Here is a 21,379-nt window from a genome sequence, read left to right as displayed (position 1 = left end):
TGCCTTTCATCATTATGAAGAACCTTTTATTGAGTACAGAATAAAATTAGTTCTATAGTTTGCTTTTTGTTTGCGCACGTAAACTCTTCTTGCGTCAAAGTAATAGCTTTCGCTACGTAAAAGCGTAAGAGTTACGTGATCAACCAGTTTTTATCACTTGTAAAATCCATCTTGTATTTTGTAAGGATATGAAGTACACAATGGACTAATGGTGAACAATGTGCGGTTCTAATAACGTGCAAAACAAAAAATAAAGAGAGAATTCGCCAGCTCCCAGTTTCTCTCTCACACTTTCATTTATTTGTTTTCCTGCCAATGATACCAATAATACCGTAATTCTACCATTTACTACGTCTTATAGTGTACCAAAACTACCGAACCGTAGCTTTTGTAGAGAGCAACTCTACCCACAGGCAGTTCGGCCAGTCTGTGTTGTGCAGCTGGACTACACTGGTACAGCCGGCCGACGTGGCCGCGCGGTTCTGGCGCTGCAGTCTGGAACCGCGAGACCGCTACGGTCGCAGGTTCGAATCCTGCCTCGGGCATGGATGTGTGTGCTGTCCTTAGGTTAGTTAGGTTTAACTAGTTCTAAGTTCTAGGGGACTAATGACCTCAGCAGTTGAGTTCCATAGTGCTCAGAGCCATTTTTTTTACACTGGTACACCAGAATATAATACACAGTACACAGTTAAAGTAAAAGTTGGATGAGAATAACCGTACCGTTGTTAGCTGTTACTGACGTGGTTACTTGCATCGCAAGAGAGGGTGAGTACAGAGCGATCAGCGGTGGTGTTTGATGTGGGCAGACGCGGCGCCCCGTCGGTACGCACTTTGCGGCCAAGTTTGCGCCGCGACGCCCCCTGGCCCCCCGGCCGAGGCGGCGGTAATTGGCTCCGGCCGGCGACTAGATTGGCGCGCGGCCGGCCGTGTCGGTCGCCCTTAGCGCCGGCGTCCGCCTCGCCTGCTGATCAGCGTCGCCGCTCCGCGCGCCACGCGCCGTCTTCCGCCATCCGGAAGAGTGTCGCTTCACGTGTCGGGCATGCAGAGTCCTCTACTGCAGGGGCGACTCGCCGTTCTACCAGGGCCAAGCTAAGCCATGGGGAAAGACAACGAGCAGCTTAACCTCCACCCCTCCCGCCCTCCCCGTGACCCGTAGATCTTGCAGTCGGTTGGCAGGCTCGCATGTCTCAGCGATACAGATAGCCGTACCGTAGGTGCAACCACAACGGAGATGCCAGACAGACGTGTGGTTTCTGAAGAGGGGCAGCAGCCTTTTCAGTAGTTTCAGGCACAACTGCCTGGATTATTGACTGATACGGCCTTATAACATTAACCGAAAAGGCTTTGCTGTGCTGGTACTGCGAACCGTTGAATGCAAGGGGAAACTACTGTACAGCCATAATTTTTCCCGGGGTCATGCAGCCCTTCTGTACGGTTAAATGATGATGGCGTCCTCATATGTAAAATATTCCGGAGGGAAAGTAGTCCCCCACTCGAATCTCCGGGTGGACACTACTCAGAAGGATGTCGTCTTCGGGAGAAACAAAGTGACATTCTGCGGATCGTAGCGTGGAATGTTAGGTCTCTTAAGCAGGCAAGTAGGTTAGAAAAGTTAAAAAGTGAAATGGATAGGTTGAAGTTAGATATAGTGGGAATTACTGAAGTTTGGTGGCAGGCGGAACAGGATTTCTGGTCAGGTGAATACACAGTTATAAATACGAAGTCAGATAGGGGTAATGCAGGAGTGGGTTTAGTAATGAATAAGAAAATAGGAATTTGGGTAAGCTACTTTGAACAGCATAGCGAACGCACTATCGTAAACAAGATAGACTAGCTCTGTAGATGATGACGAGATTGAAGAAATGTATGATCAGATAAAATAAAGTATTCAGATAGTTAAAGGAGACGAAAATTTAATGGTGATGAGGAACTAGAATTCGATGGTAGGAAAAGGAAGGGAAGGAAAAGTAGTAGGTGATGTGGACTGGGCCAAGGGATGATTTCATCATTGGTAACACTTGGTGTAAGGGTCACAGAAGAAGGTTGTGTACGTAGAAGACGTCTGGAGACACAGGAAGGTTTCAGCTTGATTATATAATTGTTAGACAGAGATGCAGGAACCAGATTTTAAATTGTATGAGGTATCCAGGGGAAAATGTGGATTCTGACCACGATTTATTGGTTGTGAACTGTAGATTAAAACTGAAGAAGTTGGAAGAAAGGTAGGAAATTAAGGACATGAGTCCTGGATAAAATAAAAGAATGAGCGGCTGTAGAGAGTTTCAGAGGGAGCATTAGGCAACGGTAGACGAGAACGGGGGAAAGGAATACAGTAGAAAACGAATGAGTAGTTTTAAGAGATGAAATACTGACGGCATCAGAGGACCAAATAGGTAAAAAGAGAAGGCTTATTAGAAATCTTTGCATAACACAAGAGATATTGAATTTAATTGATAAAAGGAAAGCTCTGAAAATGCAGCAAATAGAGCAGTCGAAAGGAAACAGAAACGTTTAAAAAATGAGGCCGACGGAAAGTGTAAAATTGCTATGCGGAATGGCTAGAGGACAGATGTAAGGACTTAGAAGCTTGTTTCACTAGGGGAAAGATAGATGCCGCCAAAAAGAAAACTAAAGAGACCTTTGGGGAAAAGAGAAGCAGCTGTATGAATATCAAGAGCTCAGATGGTAAACCAGTCCTAAGCAAAGAAGAAAAAGTCGAAAAGTGGAAGGAGTATATAGAGGATCTCTACAAGGGATATTAACGTGAAAGCAATATTATGGAAAGGGAAGTGGTGTAGATGGATCTCTACAAGTGAGATTAACTTGAAAGCAATATTATAGAAAGGGAAGTGGTGTAGATGAAGGTGAAATGGGAGATTATGATACTGCGAGAAGAATTTGACAAAGCTCTGAAAGATCTAAGTCGACACAAGGCCACTGGAGTAGATGTTATTTCGTCAGAACTACTACAGCCTTGGGAGAGCCAGCTATGACAAAACTCTTCCACCCGGTATGGAAGATCTGTGAGATAGGTGAAATACCCTCAGACTTCAAGAAGAATGTAGTAATTCCAATTCCAAAGAAGCAGTTGCTGACAGGTGTGAAAATTACCGAACTACCAGTTTAATGAGTAATGGTTGCAAAATACTAACACGAATTCTTTACAGAACAACGGGAAAACTGGTAGCAGCCAACCTCAGGGAATATCAGTTTGGATACCGGAGAAGTGTAGGAACACGCGAGGCAATACTGACCCTTAGAAAGCATTCGACAATGTTGACTGGAATACTCTCTTTGAAATTCTGAAGGTTGCAGGAATAAAAGACTGGGAGTGAAAGGCTATTTATAGCTTGAAAAGAAAGTGAGACAGGCTTGTAGTCTATCCCCGATGTTATTCAGTATGCACACTGAATAAGCAGTAAAGGAAACCAAAGAAACATTGGGAATAGGAACTAAAGTTCAGGCAGGAGAAATAAAACTTTGAGGTTTGCAGATGATACTGTAATTCTGTCAGAGACAGCAAAGGACTTGAAACAGTAGTTGAACAGAATGCAAAGTATCTTGAAAGAAGGATATACGATGAACATCAACAAAAGCAAAACAAGGATAATGGAATGGAATGGAATTAAATCAGGTGATTCTAAGGGAATTGGATTCGGAAACGAGACACCTAAAGTAGTAGATGAGTTTTGCTATTTGGGCTGTAAAATAATGGCAAGAAATGTATTTTTGAAGAAGAAATTTAAGTGTCAGTCTTACCACGTATGGAAGTGAAACATGGACAGTAAACAGTTTAGATAAAAAAAGAAAGAATAGCTTTCGAAATGTGGTGCTAGAGAAGAATGCTGAAGATTAGATGGGTAGATCACGTAACTGTACAATTGTGGAGGACAGTAATTTGTGACACAGCTTCACCAAAAGAAGGGATCGGTTGATAGGAAGCATTCTGAGACATCAAGGGGTCAGCAGTTTAGTACTGGAAGGAAGTGTGTCGGGTAAAAATCGTAGGGAGGTCAAGAGATGAACACATTAAGCAGGTTCAAAAAGATGTAGGTTGCAATAGTTATTTGGAGATGAAGAGGTTCGCACGGGATAGAATAGCATGGATAGCTGCATCAAACCAATCTTCGGACTGAAGATCACATTAACAACAACAACAATCTCCACGAACAATAATAACTTAGAGCCTTACCCAGACAGTATAGATCAGACTTTGGCTTTTAGCTGCACCAGCAGAAACTCACCACAAACGTCTTCTTAGGGTCAGAGGATAAAGCCCTACAACTCACAGTCAGCCGGAGAAATACTTCTCTTGGGAGACCAAGAAGAAAGATGGGCGGAGGCTTAGCGTTCAACGTCGACGGCGATTGAAACATCAGACATCAGGTCGGGAGAAGGACAGAGAAGGAAATCGGCCGTGTCATTATCAAAGTAACGATCACGGCATTTACCTTGAGCAACGGTAATTTCAACCTTCGCCCTTCTGAATGCTAGATCCGCGTGTTAACCCCTGTGCTACCTCATTCGGTCCAGAAGAAAGACTGCGCTCATCCGTCCTAAGGCCCATTAACGATGTGAACGTAATGGAAAATCAAAAAGATCGTCAGTCGTCAGTATTTTTATTGGTTTTAGCTGTCCTCTACCTCTTCTTGTGTTCATCTAGTCATCTCTGTATATCCACAATCGGAATATAACGCCCAATAACTTTTTTCCACTGATATTGCAGGTAGAATGTTGAAATTTCAGGACGATATAGTTTGAAGTTTGCTCTACAGAGGTATTTTGTTTACATGTGCAGTTCAAGTGAGAGAAGTCTCAACTACAAAATAAGCATTGCGCCCATGTTACTGTCGTCAGCTTCTAAGAGCAGCGATGTGTAGTACGATATTTGTGGCCAAAGGGGATAAACCGAACGAAAGTCACAGGGACATGTGTAGCGTGTATAGGGACGACTGTATGGACTGTAGCAATGTCTCCAGGTGGCGTGCGTTCCTTCAAGAGGGCAGTGTGAACCGTAGTGATTCGCCACGCTCCGGGTGGCCGGTAACAGCTGCAAACCCACAGAATATCGGAAACACTGAGGTAGCAATTTTGAACGACCGGCGTGTAAACTTGCGATCTTCATAGAAGCAGTTCAACATTTCCTATGGTGCGGTGTACGATACTGTTCACGACGAGTTCAAATTTCATAAAGTCAATGCTCGATGGGTACCTAAGAACCTGACAGAGAACCACGTGGGCCTGCGATTGATGACAGGCTTGGATCACTTACCACATTACGTCGCAGAAGGGAATGAGTTTCTGAAAGGAATTGTCACTGGTGTGGCGTACCACTACACGCTCGAAACCAAGCTGGCCTCTATAGAGTGGAAATATGCTGTTTCCTCAGTACGAAAAAAATTGAGAGTGAGCGGTCTGCTAAGAAAGTGCCCTTCATGTCAAACGCCAGAACATTAATGCTGACGGTGTCAAACTTCATGGCAATGCTCTCACCCATGTTGCTGCTCCTGTTCCTGAGAAAGTCGCCAAATTTGGATGGGAGGTGCTCCATCATCCAGTCCGGAACTTGCACCGTCGCACCTTCATCTGTTTTGCCCCAAGAAGAAATTCCTGCTCTGCGAACGCTTTGCGACAGATGCGGAAGTGAAATCAGCGATACGGAGATGGCTATACTCCAACCAAAGAGACTTCTACGAACAGGGCATATTGAAACTGGTGCCACGCTGGAGGAAATGTGTTGAGAACGTTGGTGACTTTGTAGAAATGTCAGTGAAAATATAAGTTCATTTGTGCTTATTTTTGTTTTGTTACCTGTTAAACATTTTGCTAATAAAATTATTGTGCGTTACTTTCGGAGGCTCCTTTGTATTTTAATCTTTGGGTGACCCTACAATATTTGTTTCCTACTCCACCTCCCAGTGCAGGTTAACTACTTGTGAGTGCATTAGTGCATGTCTGACTACTCAGTCCCTCCCTGTAATAACCACTTTCCATAAATTTCCACTGTTATTTTTTGTAATACCTCTCCACTTAGTAATTTGTCTCAACATTAAATTTTAACAGAATTTTGTAGCACCACACCGAACATCCTTTCACTTTCTTCTCCAGTTTTCCCGTTTCGCTTCGAAACTCCGCTGTGCCCCAGGGGTACATTTCTCGGAAATTATTCCTCTTTCATTGAAGGAAACTGTCTTTACTGCTATCAACCTCTGAATGATATTTTATTTGTAATCGCTACCATGTGTAATCTTGTTTCGTAGATGGAAGAAATCTTTCATTTTATTGACCACTTTTCCGGAGTTTTGTGCTAACGAGCTGCAGGGTTTTTACCTTCGGTTTGTTAATCCATATTATTTTGTGACAGGCTGCGCTAATCATACAACAGTCTCTCCATATCATTTTTACCTTCAGCCAGAAGAGCTGTGTTTCTGTAAAGCACGCCATTGGTGCGTCTTCCTCTTGCATTATTAATCACGTTATTAACTTTGCTTGCACGTTTTAGTTATTATATAAAGATATAAGTCGACAACATACTAACTTCAGTGGCACAGGCAGTGCTAGTGTGTCTTCTGGGGAAAGCAAAGAAAAGTCAAACGACACCTAACTTCAAAAGTGAAGGCAGCACCCGTACGTTTTCTAGACACATCAACGAACTCGTAAATGACTTGCATTATGTAAGAGATAGGTAACATTAATTCTTCAGATACAATGGGCTGATGAGAATAGCGGTCGCTGACAACAAATGCAAGCAAAAATTGACGACGATAATGATTCGAAAATAATTCTGCAGAAAGGCTCTTTCTGCTCCAGCCACTCTACAATGATTCTCCCGGTTACAGGAAATTTAACGAAGCAAATTCTAGTGTCACCGATCTGACAATTTTTCTGGCACAGGAGTGGGTAATGTTGCAAAACCTGTAAGACTTAGAGAAATTCCGTCCGTAAATTTTGACTAGCAACGGATATGCGTCTGAGGACAGCGTTGCCAACAGACCATCATGCCATTTCAAAAAAAGACGCCGAGAACCATGACAAACTACTTCGGTATGATGGTTTATGGCAACATGGCCGTTATCGGGCACCGTCCTGGGAAAGTGAGTTACACGTATAGCTGGGGATGTTTGTCCCCGACGGCATTACAATTCGTAACTGAAAAACAGAATATATTTAATGAAAGATTCTTGTAAATTCATTTGTCATTTTACGTTGGCAAGAATCTGAAATGCTGATTTTGTTGCTTGGGTATGAGATATAAAATAAAATAAAAAAAAGAAATGATTACTGTGTGCCGTAATTGTAATGCTGATTATTCTGTCAACCAGCTGTTTATACTGCGACCGCTTACATTTTTGAAATATATTAAGTTTCGCGTAACGCGGATGTAGATGTAAACAATCTTTCTCTTTTTAACTTTAGTGCAAGTTCCCATGTTCTTAGGTTATACTTCCGTACGCCATAACATGCCTAGAACGTTCCTATAAAACTCTATAACGTTACGAACAAGTAAGTCTACACACTGACTACATGATGCATCCTGGAAGTAAGAGTACTCTCATTTACTTGAAAAAAAGAAAAAAAAATGTTATGCCAGTGCTACCCAACGAATAAGACGTCCGTAGCCTGTAGCAACTGCGCTGAAACTATTTGTATTTTAGCAGTAAGAACAACTGAATGACAGCCTGTTACCGTACATCTGTGTTACAGGTATTAATTTTAGTTTTTCATGTTTCAGGTTCTTCCTGAAGTTTTTCCTCAAGTGCAATCAGAACTGCCTGAAGAACGCCGGGAATCCACGGGATATGCGGAGGTTCCAGGTAAGCGCCACAGCTTTTGCTCCTATAAAGAGTTGGTTTAGGAACTACACTATAGAACTAAGAAATAAGAATCTGTTTCATTTTTCTCCACAGAAATGAGGTACCGAATGTATTCAGCGTTACAACTATTGCCGCCTTACATGCAGATAAAATCAGTGATTAAGTATACGGTACTAGCATCAGCCGTATGTTTGTGTGACTGACAGATGAGGATTATAAAGATAAACAGCTGGCCAGCTGCCTCTTTAATTCTGTTTTTCGCAGACCAGTACTGGCTGTCAATCGACTTAAAAGCAATACAGCACAATACCTGAAGACTGCTAGAAAATCGTTTTACTCAGACGACCCTTCGGGTGTTTACAAGGAAAACAAACTTTCCTTATCATTTGTACTGAGGCTATAAAATTCAAAGCATTTTTGCTAACCAAGAGCTTAAGCATTACATAGTTGTACGTCAAAAACTGGTGAATAACGACAAAATGCAAGGTTACAAGTAACCTTAGTCATTAATGGTATCTGTGTGAAGAAACGAAGTTACGACGACACATCATATTTCTTTCTGTTGTGCTGTATACCATCCTTGTGGTTCAATAAATGTAAAGCTTATGACCAACACCATATGGGAATAACAGCCACCGGCTCTTGATGAAAAATGAGCTTTTGTGATACTGAAGCAGCAAATATACATTTGTAATGAGATATGAAAGTCTCATTAGCAGCAATTTTAATACATGCAATAATAGCCGTATGCCCCCAGTAAAGTGTTTCAGCACTGAGCCTAGTAGTGATTTGCTGGACGCTGCGCGAGACGCGGAGAAATGAATTCGACTTTTGGTACTCCTTGTACGCCGTGGAAACTGCAGGGGTTGGATAAGACAAAATGAACGTTCATAAAGTATGATATTCCTTCACCTTTGCCAACTATAGAAGGCAAGTTACTCCTAACGCTCAATGGGATATTCTACGATTTATGGCATTTATAGTTATAAAATATATTTTTTGTGAAAGCCAAGCTCAAGATCTTTATTCCACTTATTAGCATCTACAGAGTCGTGCTGTCATCTTCAGATTGGCATTACACTTTGCGTACGTGTCCACATACATGCATTGTCGACATTTTGAAACAAAGTGGTTTTTAATGTATTTACACTTTTTTCTCAAAAAGTCGACGACGTAATGCCAATCTGAAGATGACAGCACAATTCTGTCGAAACTAAGTAATTGGAATAAAGGTCTCAAAATCAAGCGATCTTGGCTTTCACAATAAATATATGTATAAACAGAGATCTCCCCAACAAGGCATGTATAAGTTATATTGTTATAAAATACTTTTGCTACACCCATTACTGGGTTCGAGTACATTCGCATCCTCTTCTTCATCAAGTAAGTCCTGCAGATCTGCAGCACTACGAAAGAAAATTGCTTTCATACGCTAGAAATAATACCTGAGCGATTAACTGGATATGATCGTGTTCCTTCTTCCCCCTTTTCTACTTTCCTTTCCTTTGCATTGGATGATGGTATAGATTGCGTTTTTCCCTGTGTCCTCATCATAGAAGCCCGTTCTTCTGTAGGTAACACTTGTGAAAACATGTCTGCCAGAATAGTCAGATCACAAGTTTCCTTGGTCAGTAGCCAAGTGTTGTGTTCGTTGCATCTTTATGGCTTAGCATTCGTCCAATTTACTCGATATTTATACCGGACAGCTCTATCGAGCAGTACACAAAACTCTGCATTTACTTTAGTAGTAGTAGTAGTAGTTGTTGTTGTTGTATGTTGCTGCGGTGGACTGACGGGTAGAGCATTGCACTCCAGCGCTGAAGGTCCCTGGTTCAGTCCGGATAGTGGCGGGACCTTTCCCTCGTTCCAGTTGCTCCACGACGGCCCCAGGACTACTCAACCTGCAATCTGCTATGAGATGTACGGTTATCTTCCCCATGGGTAAAAAGCGAATGGGACGAAGGGCTCGCCACCCTCCCCCAGCTAGTGCCACTGCAAAGAAAGGCTGAGCTCTACCTGCAGTCTGGCGAACAGCTTGGCCAGAGGCCTGCGCTACATACTTTGCCTTTACTTTACATTTTGGCAGTAGTAGTAGTAGTAGTAGTAGTAGTAGCAGCGGCAACAGCAGCAGTAGTCTCCTTATTACACGTAAAAATCCTCTTTAATGCCCGTATCACCCCGTCGTTAAGTTACTTTCTTAGGGTAACACGTTTAGACGAGAAAGTTTCTCCTTGAACTATGTATGCTTTAATAGCATTAGACACAATTGCCATAAAACCTTCTAATGGATTTATTACTGTTGTCACGGGTGGACAAACTAAACATGTACCTGTCATTTTCCCTCGTTGCGTTTGTAAGGACCAAAGTGACACTAAATTATCACAATGATTACAGATTGGTGCCCCTGAACGTGTCCTGTGATCATAGATACTCGGAGAAGCAAATGAGGATATCAACCCATTGTAGGTGAATCAGTCTGGAATTGAGTCTTTTGCACCAAGGAGTTCAAGTCATTTTGTCGAGCCCCTGTTCACCATAGTTGCGAATGATCGACTTTATGTCGACAGTGGGATGTTCAGAATATAGAAGTGAAAGTTATGCAATACATAGACTGAAATGTCGAAAGTCATGGGATACCTCATAATATCGTGCCGAACCTCCAATTGAGCGGCGTAGCGCAGCAACTCGACGTGGCATACACTCAACAAGTCGTTGGAAGTTCCCTGCCGAAATACTGAATCATGCTGGCTCTATAGCCGTCCATAACTCCAAAAAAGTTGCCGGTGCAGGATTTCGTGCACGAAACACTCGACGGGATTGTTATCGGGAGGTCTGGGTGACCCAACTACACGCTGGAAATGTCCAAAATGTTCTTCAAACCAATCGCGAACAGTTGTGGCCCCGTGACATAAAAAATCCATCGTTGTTTAGGTACATGACCTCCATGAATGGCTGCAAACGAAGTAAGTAGCCGAACATCCAGAAGACATTGCCCATTGCAAGTAAACACAGTCCACACCATTATGGAACCACCACCATCTTGCACACTGCCTTGTTGACAACTTGGGTCCGTGTGGCATCATGGGTCTTTTTTTTTTTTTTTTTTTTTTGGTCATCAGTCTACTGACTGGTTTGATGCGGCCCGCCACGAATTCCTTTCCTGTGCTAACCTCTTCATCTCAGAGTAGCACTTGCAACCTACGTCCTCTATTATTTGCTTGACATATTCCAATTTCTGTCTTCCTCTACAGTTTTTGCCCTCTACAGCCCCCTCTAGTACCATGGAAGTCATTCCCTCATGTCTTAGCAGATGTCCTATCACCCTGTCCCTTCTCCTTATCAGTGTTTTCCACATATTCCATTCCTCTCCGATTCTGCATAGAACCTCCTCCTTCCTTACCTTATCAGTCCACCTAGTTTTCAACATTCGTCTATAGCACCACATCTCAAATGCTTCGATTCTGTTCTGTTCCGGTTTTCCCACAGTCCATGTTTCACTACCATACAATGCTGTACTCCAGACGTACATCCTCAGAAATTTCTTCCTCAAATTAAGGCCGGTATTTGATATTAGTAGACTTCTCTTGGTCAGAAATGCCTTTTTTGCCATAGCGAGTCTGCTTTTGATGTCCTCCTTGCTCCGTCCGTCATTGGTTATTTTACTGCCTAGGTAGCAGAATTCCTTAACTTCATTGACTTCGTGACCATCAATCCTGATGTTAAGTTTCTCGCTGTTCTCATTTCTGCTACTTCTCATTACCTTCGTCTTCCTCCGATTTACTTTCAAACCATACTGTGTACTCATTAGACTGTTCATTCCGTTCAGCAGATCATTTAATTCTTCTTCACTTTCACTCAGGATAGCAATGTCATCAGCGAATCGTATCATTGATATCCTTTCACCTTGTATTTTAATTCCACTCCTGAACCTTTCTTTTATTTCCATCATTGCTTCCTCGATGTACAGATTGAAGAGTAGGGACGAAAGGCTACAGCCTTGTCTTACACCCTTCTTAATACGAGCACTTCGTTCCTGATCGTCCACTCTTATTATTCCCTCTTGGTTGTTGTACATATTGTATATGACCCGTCTCTCCCTATAGCTTACCCCTACTTTTTTCAGAATCTCGAACAGCTTGCACCATTTTATATTGTCGGACGCTTTTTCCAGGTCGACAAATCCTATGAAAGTGTCTTGATTTTTCTTTAGCCTTGCTTCCATTATTAGCCGTAACGTCAGAATTGCCTCTCTCGTCCCTTTACTTTTCCTAAGCCAAACTGATCGTCACCTAGCGCATTCTCAATTTTCTTTTCCATTCTTCTGTATATTCTTCTTGTAAGCAGCTTCGATGCATGAGCTGTTAAGCTGATTGTGCGATAATTCTCGCACTTGTCAGCTCTTGCCGTCTTCGGAATTGTGTGGATGATGCTTTTCCGAAAGTCAGATGGTATATCGCCAGACTCATATATTCTACACACCAACGTGAATAGTCGTTTTGTTGCCACTTACAACCCCCAGTGATTTTATAAATTCTGATGGAATGTTATCTATTCCTTCTGCCTTATTTGACCGCAAGTCCTCCAAAGCTCTTTTAAATTCCGATTCTAATACTGGATCCCCTATCTCTTCTAAATCGACTCCTGTTTCTTCTTCTATCACATCAGACAAATCTTCACCCTCATAGAGGCTTTCAATGTATTCTTTCCACCTATCTGCTCTCTCCTCTGCATGTAACAGTGGAATTCCCGTTGCACTCTTAATGTTACCACCGTTGCTTTTAATGTCACCAAAGGTTGTTTTGACTTTCCTGTATGCTGAGTCTGTCCTTCCGACAATCATATCTTTTTCGATGTCTTCACATTTTTCCTGCAGCCATTTCGTCTTAGCTTCCCTGCACTTCCTATTTATTTCACTCCTCAGCGACTTGTATTTCTGTATTCCTAATTTTCCCGGAATGTGTTTGTACTTGCTCCTTTCATCAATCAACTGAAGTATTTCTTCTGTTACCCATGGTTTCTTCGCAGCTACCTTCTGTGTACCTATGTTTTCCTTCCGAACTTCTGTGATGGCCCTTTTTAGAGATGTCCATTCCTCTTTAACTGTACTGCCTACTGCGCTATTCCTTATTGCTGTATCTATAGCGTTAGAGAACTTGAAACGTATCTCGTCACTCTTTAGTACTTCCGTATCCCACTTCTTTGCGTATTGATTCTTCCTGACTAATGTCTTGAACTTCAGCCTACTCTTCATCACTACTGTATTGTGATCTGAGTCTATATCTGCTCCTGGGTACGCCTTACAGTCCAGTATCTGATTTCGGAATCTCTGTCTGACCATGATGTAATCTAATTGAAATCTTCCCGTATCTCCCGGCCTTTTCCAAGTATACCTTCTCCTCTTGTGATTCTTGAACAGGGTATTCGCTATTACTAGTTGAAACTTGTTACAGAACTCAATTAGTCTTTCTCCTCTTTCATTCCTTGTCCCAAGCCCATATTCTCCTGTAACCTTTTCTTCTACTCCTTCCCCTACAACTGCATTCCAGTCGCCCATGACTATTAGATTTGCATCCCCTTTTACATACTGCATTACCCTTTCAATATCCTCATACACTTTCTCTATCTGTTCATCTTCAGCTTGCGACGTCGGCATGTATACCTGAACTATCGTTGTCGGTGTTGGTCTGCTGTCGATTCTGATTAGAACAACCCGGTCACTGAACTGTTCACAGTAACACACCCTCTGCCCTATCTTCCTATTCATAAGGAATCCTACACCTGTTATACCATTTTCTGCTGCTGTTGATATTACCCGATACTCATCTGACCAGAAATCCTTGTCTTCCTTCCATTTCACTTCACTGACCCCTACTATATCTAGATTGAGCATCTGCATTTCCCTTTTCAGATTTTCTAGTTTCCCTACCACGTTCAAGCTTCTGACATTCCACGCTCCCACTCGCAGAACGTTATCCTTTCGTTGATTATTCAATCTTTTTCTCATGGTAACCTCCCCCTTGGCAGTCTCCTCCCGGAGATCCGAATGGGGGACTATTCCGGAATCTTTTGCCAATGGAGAGATCATCATGACACTTCTTCAATTACAGGCCACATGTCCTGTGGATACACGTTACGTGTCTTTAATGCAGTGGTTTCCATTGCCTTCTGCATCCTCATGTCGTTGATCACTGCTGATTCTTCCGCCTTTAGGGGCAATTTCCCACCCCTAGGACAAGAGAGTGCCCTGAACCTCTATCTGCTCCTCCGCCCTCTTTGACAAGGCCGTTGGCAGAATGAGGCTGACTTCTTATGCCGGAAGTCTTCGGCCGCCAATGCCGATTATTTATCAAAATTTAGGCAGTGGCGGGGATCGAACCCGGGACCGAAGACGTTTTGATTATGAATCAAAGGTGCCACATTCAAACCTTACCATAGCCTCTTACGAAGCCGGCCGCGGTGGCCGAGCCGTTCTAGGCGCTTCAGTCCGGAACCGCGCGACTGCTACGGTCGCAGGTTGGAATCCTTCCTCGGGCATGGATGTGTGTGATGTCCTCAGGTTAGTTACGTTTAAGTAGTTCTAAGTTCTAGGGGACTGATGACCTCAGATGTTAAGTCCCATAGTGCTCAGACCCATTTAAACCTCTTACGAACTGAAATCGGGCCTCATTTGACGAGGCCAGGTTTTCAAGTCGTCTAGGGTCCAAAAGATACGATCACGATCCCAGGAGAGGCGCTGCAGGCGGTGTGGTGCCGGTAGCAAAGGCACTCCTGTCAGTCGTCTGCTGCCATAGCGCATTAACGCCACATTTGGCCGCCCTGCCCAAACGGATAAGCTCGTCGTACGCGCCAGGTTTATTTCTGCGGTTATTTCACGGAGTGTTGCTTGTCTGTCAGCACTGACAATCTCTACAGAAAGCCGCTGCTCTCGATCCTGAAGTGAAGGCCGCCGGCTACTGCGTCACCCCGATGAGAGGTAATGCCTGAAATTTGGCAGTCTTGGCACAGTCTTGACACTGTGGATTTCGGAATTTTGAATTCCCTAGTGATTTCCATGCGTCTAGCTCCAACTTTCATCCAGCGTTCAAAGTCTCTTAATTTCCATCGAGCGGCCATATATCGGAAAACTTTTCACACGAATCGCCTGAGTACAAATGACTTCTCCGCCACTGCACTACACTTTATAGCTCGTGCAAGCGATACTGCCGCTATCTGTGTATGTGCATATCGGTGTCCCATAACTTTTGTCATCTCAGTGTATGCAAACGGTTGGAGTGGGTCGAGCAGCCTCCCGTAAAGCCGCCGTGGCTGCGGGGCGGCACCTCCTCCACGGTGCTGCGGGCCCGGCTAGGAGCGCGCCGCTCGTTACGGGCGCGGCGGCTAATCGAGTTGCCGCGTGACACGTGATCCGAGATCTCCCCCGCAGCTCTCAATAAAGAAGCCTCGCAGAGCGCCGGTGTTGATGAACCCCTGGAGACGGCGGCGAAGGCGGGGCGCTCGCCGCTGCCTGCGCCGTTATGTTAACGAGGGCGCCGCCTGATAGCGGTATCGGCGTCGTATAAACAAAACCCTCCGCGATAAGGCCGGCCCGGGCCGCCGCGTCTCGCTTCCTTCAAACTGCGCCCGCCGCCCGCAACTTCCTTTCTCCTCGCCTCGCCTTTTTTTCCCTTTTTTTGCCAGCCTCCTCAAAATGAGGTGGGGAGATAGCGAACTACCGGGGTGGCGGCGGAAGGCGATGGCTGCTTCTGCAGCAGCGAGTGGAAGAAGAGGAAGTGGAGTTAAGAAAAAGGGGGAAGAAATTAAGAGCAGTTCCGTAAAAATAAATTGTCTCCCGGCTGCGGAGCATGTTGCTTTAATAGCGTCTCAGGGGCGCTGCAATTAGCCGGCCTGTGAAATTAGTCGCCGCCGCCGCCGCCGCCGCCTCCTCGGCCGACTCGCCCGCCGACTGGCTGCTACTGTCTGCCGCCGCCGCTTCTGATTAAAATCGGCGACCGGCTCGCACGCGCCGTACTTCCGCTCTACTATGCTCCGTGACATTCATTCCCACCACGCCTCATCTCCGTGCGAACTGTTAAAGAAATTGTGAACGCAGTTAGCAAAGAGAGTATCACTTTCCATTACTATACGCGAGGAATTTAATTCGACGCTTTGTAACCGACGTTTCTCTGTCAGAAACGCTGTCGTTCTCGTTTTCACTTTCTTAGTTTTGACGTGAAAACTTATGTTCGTTCGTTGAATTTTCTAGTGTGACAAAATATCATCAGATTTAAATCGCTAATAACTAAGAGATTAAAACGTGTAAACAATGGTTCAGGCAACAACTGACAGATACCTGTTTATCGCACAGTATTTGGTTTGTCTATGAAGGCATCGTACCAGTGCAGAAATGGTTCAAATGTCTCTAACCACTATGGGACTTAACATCTGAGGTCATCAGTCCCCTACACTTAGAACTACTTAAACCTAACTAGCCTAAGGGCACCACACCCATCCATGCCCGAGGCAGGATTCCAACCTTGACCGTAGCAGCAGCAAGATTCCGGACTGAAGCGCCTAGAACCGCTCGGTCACAGTGGCTGGCCCTGTGCAGAAGCAAGCGCGAGATTGTTACGAATTAGCTTTGTATAAAGCTATAAATTGGTGTAGCGTGGAACCGCGTTTGACAGGTCGTATCACGGTGAAGAGGTTGCGGAGAAACACTAAGACAATAATAATCATCGCTGGAATGTAGGTGAAATTCTATATTCAATTGAAAATTACAAACTAATGAAAGACGTCGTCCGATATGACTCGTAAATATGTTCAGAATTATAGAAAACGCAAGTGAGAAGAGAGCTCGCGTCGAAACGAATACAAAAAGCCTAATAAGTCCATCCCGAGTGAATGCGAGAGATACGGCAGTGTCGAAAAGGACACGAGAAAACCAGGCAAAGGGATTATGGTGTCGGCCCATTAGGCATGCAGCGGACAGCGACAGTCAAAACTTCTGTGTGATCATTGTATTAAGAGATTGATAAATTATATAATATAAAACACTTCCTTTGTTATTATTGTAACAAGCGGCACTGTGGTCGGCGTCTGTTCACCAGAGGTGCGGCCGTAATACAAATTCTGGAACTAACCACTCCAGTCTTAACCACTGAGCTTTTCTGAGCTCAACCCTTTGATTCTAAGTACTATTATGGAGCGTTTTAGTAATTACAAAATTACCCCAGGTGGTAACAAATCCTCCGCCATCAGTGGCGCAACTAGTCTATCGGATTCTGGGGGACTAGGCTGAAACGCTATATCCCAAACCAGAGGAAATCGAAGTCTTTTGACCGACTCATGCCCAAGGTCGAAACATTTTTTGGAACTATCAATATTAACTCTCTCTTGACACCAGGAAAACTCTATAAATTAGGAGACACACTAAAAGAACAAAATATCAAAATTTTAGCCCTGCAAGAAACAAGGTTGCCTGATGAGAATACCATGGATTTTGGAAACTACCGATTTTTTAAAAGTAAAACAGACAAAAGAATTCTTAAAAACACTCCGCATCTGGGTGTTGCATTCGCAATTTCGCAAGACATTCTTGGCTCCGTAATCGAAGTAAATCCAGTAAACAACAGACTAATGACAATTTCCATGAAATGTGCAAATAAAATGTACTGTTTAATTAACGCACACATGCCTATCAACCAGGAGAATAAAACAAATCCAGAAAAAGTAAATAAGTCATGGGAAGTGTTAGAGAATACAGTCTCCAAAATTCCTCAAAATTATGTAAAGATTTTAATGGGTGATTTTAATGCACAGTTAGGGAAAGAGAGAAAATTTAGAAAAACGGTCGGTGAATTCCCTGCACATAAATGGACCAATCAAAATGGAAAGAGGCTGGTAGAATTTTGCAGAAATTTCAATCTCAAAATTATGTCAAGTCATTTTAAGAAAAAACCTTCAAAACAAAAGACATGGCGATCACCTAACAAGAACATAGGTGAATTCCAAATTGACCATATTGCAATCTCGTATCCATGTCACAAAGAAATTTTAAATGTTCAAGTTCGTAAAGGCGCCAATATTGACTCAGACCATTACTTAACCCGTGTGAAACTAAAGCTAAAACCCCAAAATTTCAACAAAAGGACACCATTAATCCCCAAATTTGACACCAGTAAAATCCAACCATCATTATTAGCAGACGAATTTGACAAAACAAGTGCACAAAATTGGGAACAACTCAAACACAAGATTATCAAAACAGCTCAAGATCAAATTCCTTTACGAAAACACAAGAAACATGCTTGGTGGAATGAAAACTGTGATCATGCAATCAAAGCCAGACAAGAGACATTTAAAGCATGGAATAGCAACAAGACAGAAGACACATATGATACATTCCTGACAACTAGAAAAGACACTTCAAAACTAATTAGACAAACAAAAAGACAATATGAGAATAGTCAACTCTTAGAAATTGAAGAAGATTTTCAGAAATACAATACCAGAAATTTTTATAAAACTTTTAAAACCAAAATAAAGGGGTACCAACCCCAGAATCTTTGCTTCAAGAAGGAAAATGGACAGTTGGCTCTTAACAACCAAGAAAATTGCAAAGAACTTTCTAAATATTTTAAGAATCTTCTAAATTGCCCCGAGCCCACAGAAAGATTTCCACCAAAAATTCCCCAACAATGCAATCCAGTTTCACTTGCACCAAATGAAGAGGAAATCATTAAAGAAATTCATAGGTTGAAAAAACAACAAAGCATCTGGTGAAGATGGAATTGTTGCAGAACTTTTAAAGGCAGCTGGTCCAAAAACCGTTAAAGAAATTACTTCAATCATGCAAAACATTTGGCAAACTGAAAAAATTCCTGATGAATGGAAAACCGCCTTGATTCACTCACTTCATAAGAAGGGAGACAAAACTGATGTTAATAATTACAGAGGAATTTCTCTTCTTCCAGTCACATACAAAATCCTCTCTCAATGTCTTCTGAACCGAGCACAACAACAACTTGAATGGAAAATTGGCGAATATCAAGCAGGTTTCAGGCCAAATAGATCTTGCCCAGAACAGATTTTAGTCCTCAAACTAATTCTCAGACATCAAAAAATTTACAATAAAAAACTAGTTTGTACCTTTGTAGATTTTAGAAAGGCTTATGACTCAGTGGATCGTGAATCTCTTTTCCAAATTGTGAAAGAACAAGGCCTGGATCCTAAAACCACGGCAATTATCAGAGACACGCTAACTGGTACAAAATCAAAAGTAAAGTTCAGAGGAGAAATTTCAGAATCCTTTGAAATAAAAACAGGCGTGAGGCAAGGTGATGGACTCTCTCCGTTGCTATTTAACTGCGTTCTAGAAAAAGTAATACAAGAGTGGCGCGAACGAAAATTGGAGTTCAAAATTGACCAACCAGTGAAATTAGGACGAACAAATATTCGAATAGACTGTTTGGCCTTTGCAGACGACTTGGTTATTCTAACGCAGGACATCCAAATTGCTCAGAAACAAATAGAAATTCTTAAAGAAACAGCAGAAAGAGTAGGTCTCCAAATCTCATTTGAGAAAACACAGTATATGACTAGCAACAAACTGGCACCCAAACTTTTGGAAACTAAGTATGGAAAAATCAAAAGAGTTTCGCAATTCAAATATTTAGGTGAAACAATCTCAGAGACTGGTCTAGAAAAAATTGGAAATGAAATTCGTTGTCAAAAGATGGAGACAGCTTTTAGACTTACAAAAGACATCTACAACAAAAAATGTCTCTCGAGGTACTCTAAATTGAGACATTACAACACGGTCATAAAACCAGAGTGTCTTTATGGGGCTGAAACGCTAATTTTAAACAGAAAAAAGGACATTCAAGAAATCCAAAAAAGAGAAAGAAAAGTAATCAGAAAAATTCTAGGTCCAAAATATACTGAAGAAGGAACATACAGGCTAAGAGCAAATAGTGAAATTCAACAATACACCAGCATATATTCGGATATGAAAAAACGCAGATTAAAATTTTATGGGCATATTAAAAGAATGGATGCTACCAGACTAACTAAACAAGTAGTGGAATTCTACGAAAATCGAAGTAAAGCTAAATTTGAGACAATAAAATGGATTGCTGCTATAAAAGAGGACATGAAAGAGGCAGATATAAAACAAGATGAAATTCAAGACAGAAAATTATTTAGGCAAAAAATTCATGACTGGGTAGTTGGTCAAGCTGAAAAACCAAAGAAAACTGGAACCACATGGTCTGATGAAAGGAAAAGAGCTCATTCCGAGAGAATGAAAACAATTTGGGCAGAGAGAAAGTCTAAAAGAAAATAACTGAATGCCCCGTGATTGTACTTCGCGTGGTCCAGTAGGGCCCAAACGTGAATAATAATAATAAAACACTTCCTTTGTTATTATTCCGACGTTTTTACGACATATCTGCGGAGAGGACCCGATCTGTGTACACATAAATTTTCTTTCTGTTCCGTTCTTCTCTTTAAAATCCACTGTCTCTAACTATAGCGGATGGATTGGGGTTATACCGGCCGCAAGAGAAAATCATTTCAGTCGAATCCTCGAATGGTACATGGAACATGATCCAAGTTCCTTCCCTCCCTAAAAACCTAGGGCATTTCATTGATCTACTTGTCACTCAGAAGCTAAAGTGCAAACTTTCTTCCATCGTCCGATTGGTAAAATTGAAAACTGAAAGTTACCATCGGTTTCCTCCAGTTGCAGCACCGGTTGATTTAACAGCACTATATTTAGCCAGCTTGACGATCTATGTGTTGAATACATTATAGCAACATTTAATGCTCCGAAGATAATCATTATACAGCCGAATCCAACCAAATTGGGGAATGTTTGTTAATTATGTTGGCAAATGCATATATTTGAAAATTAAATTTGATGAAAATTATTTTAGAGTAGCAAATACTCATCAATCGAATATCACAATCACTCTTCCAGTCACACATTGCTTCCCCGGCAGGCCTCGTACTGCACACTCCAGACAATGCGCAGGGAGTTAACGAATTGGTGACTGCTGACAGACGCATCACAGTCAACGAATTGTCACGCTACGTTGGGATAGGGGAAGGAAGTGTTTGCAGAATACTGAAAGTATTGGCATTAAAAAAGGTTTGTGCCAGTTGGTTTCCCAGGATGTTGACAGTGGCTAACAAAGAAACAAGAAAAACGTTATGCAGCGAACTTTTGGAACAGTACGAGAATGGTGGAGATGAATTTCTTGGAAGAATTGTGATAGGTGATGAAACATGGCTACATCATTTTTCACCAGAGACGAAGAGGCGTTCAATGGAGTGGCATTATGCAAATTCACCCAAGGAAAATAAGTTCAAAACCACACCTTCTGCTGGAAAAGTTATGGCTACGGTGTTTCTCAATTCCGAAGGGCTTTTGCTTCTGGACATCATGCCAAGTGGAACCACCATAAATTCTTATGCGTATGTGACGACACTGAAGATATTTCAAGCTCGACTGAGTCGTGTTCGACCAAATCGGCAAAAGCAGGATGTTTTGCTGTTGCACGACAATGCACGGCCAGATGTCAGCC

General features: G+C 42.5%; 1 protein-coding gene across 1 annotated transcript in view; it reads left to right on the top strand.

The window, feature by feature from the left end:
• The window catches only part of LOC126454888 (transcription factor collier), a 628,901-nt gene that overhangs the window by 493,161 nt on the left and 114,361 nt on the right, over positions 1-21,379 (top strand). The window contains exon 7 of the mRNA XM_050091135.1: positions 7,733-7,814. Within this exon, the coding sequence (XP_049947092.1) occupies positions 7,733-7,814 (82 nt within the window). The remainder of the gene's footprint in view (positions 1-7,732; positions 7,815-21,379) is intronic.

The sequence above is a fragment of the Schistocerca serialis genome, chromosome 1 (genome assembly GCF_023864345.2).
Source record: "Schistocerca serialis cubense isolate TAMUIC-IGC-003099 chromosome 1, iqSchSeri2.2, whole genome shotgun sequence".
Lineage (NCBI taxonomy): Eukaryota > Metazoa > Arthropoda > Insecta > Orthoptera > Acrididae > Schistocerca > Schistocerca serialis.
This window is presented reverse-complemented; position numbering and strand designations above follow the sequence as displayed.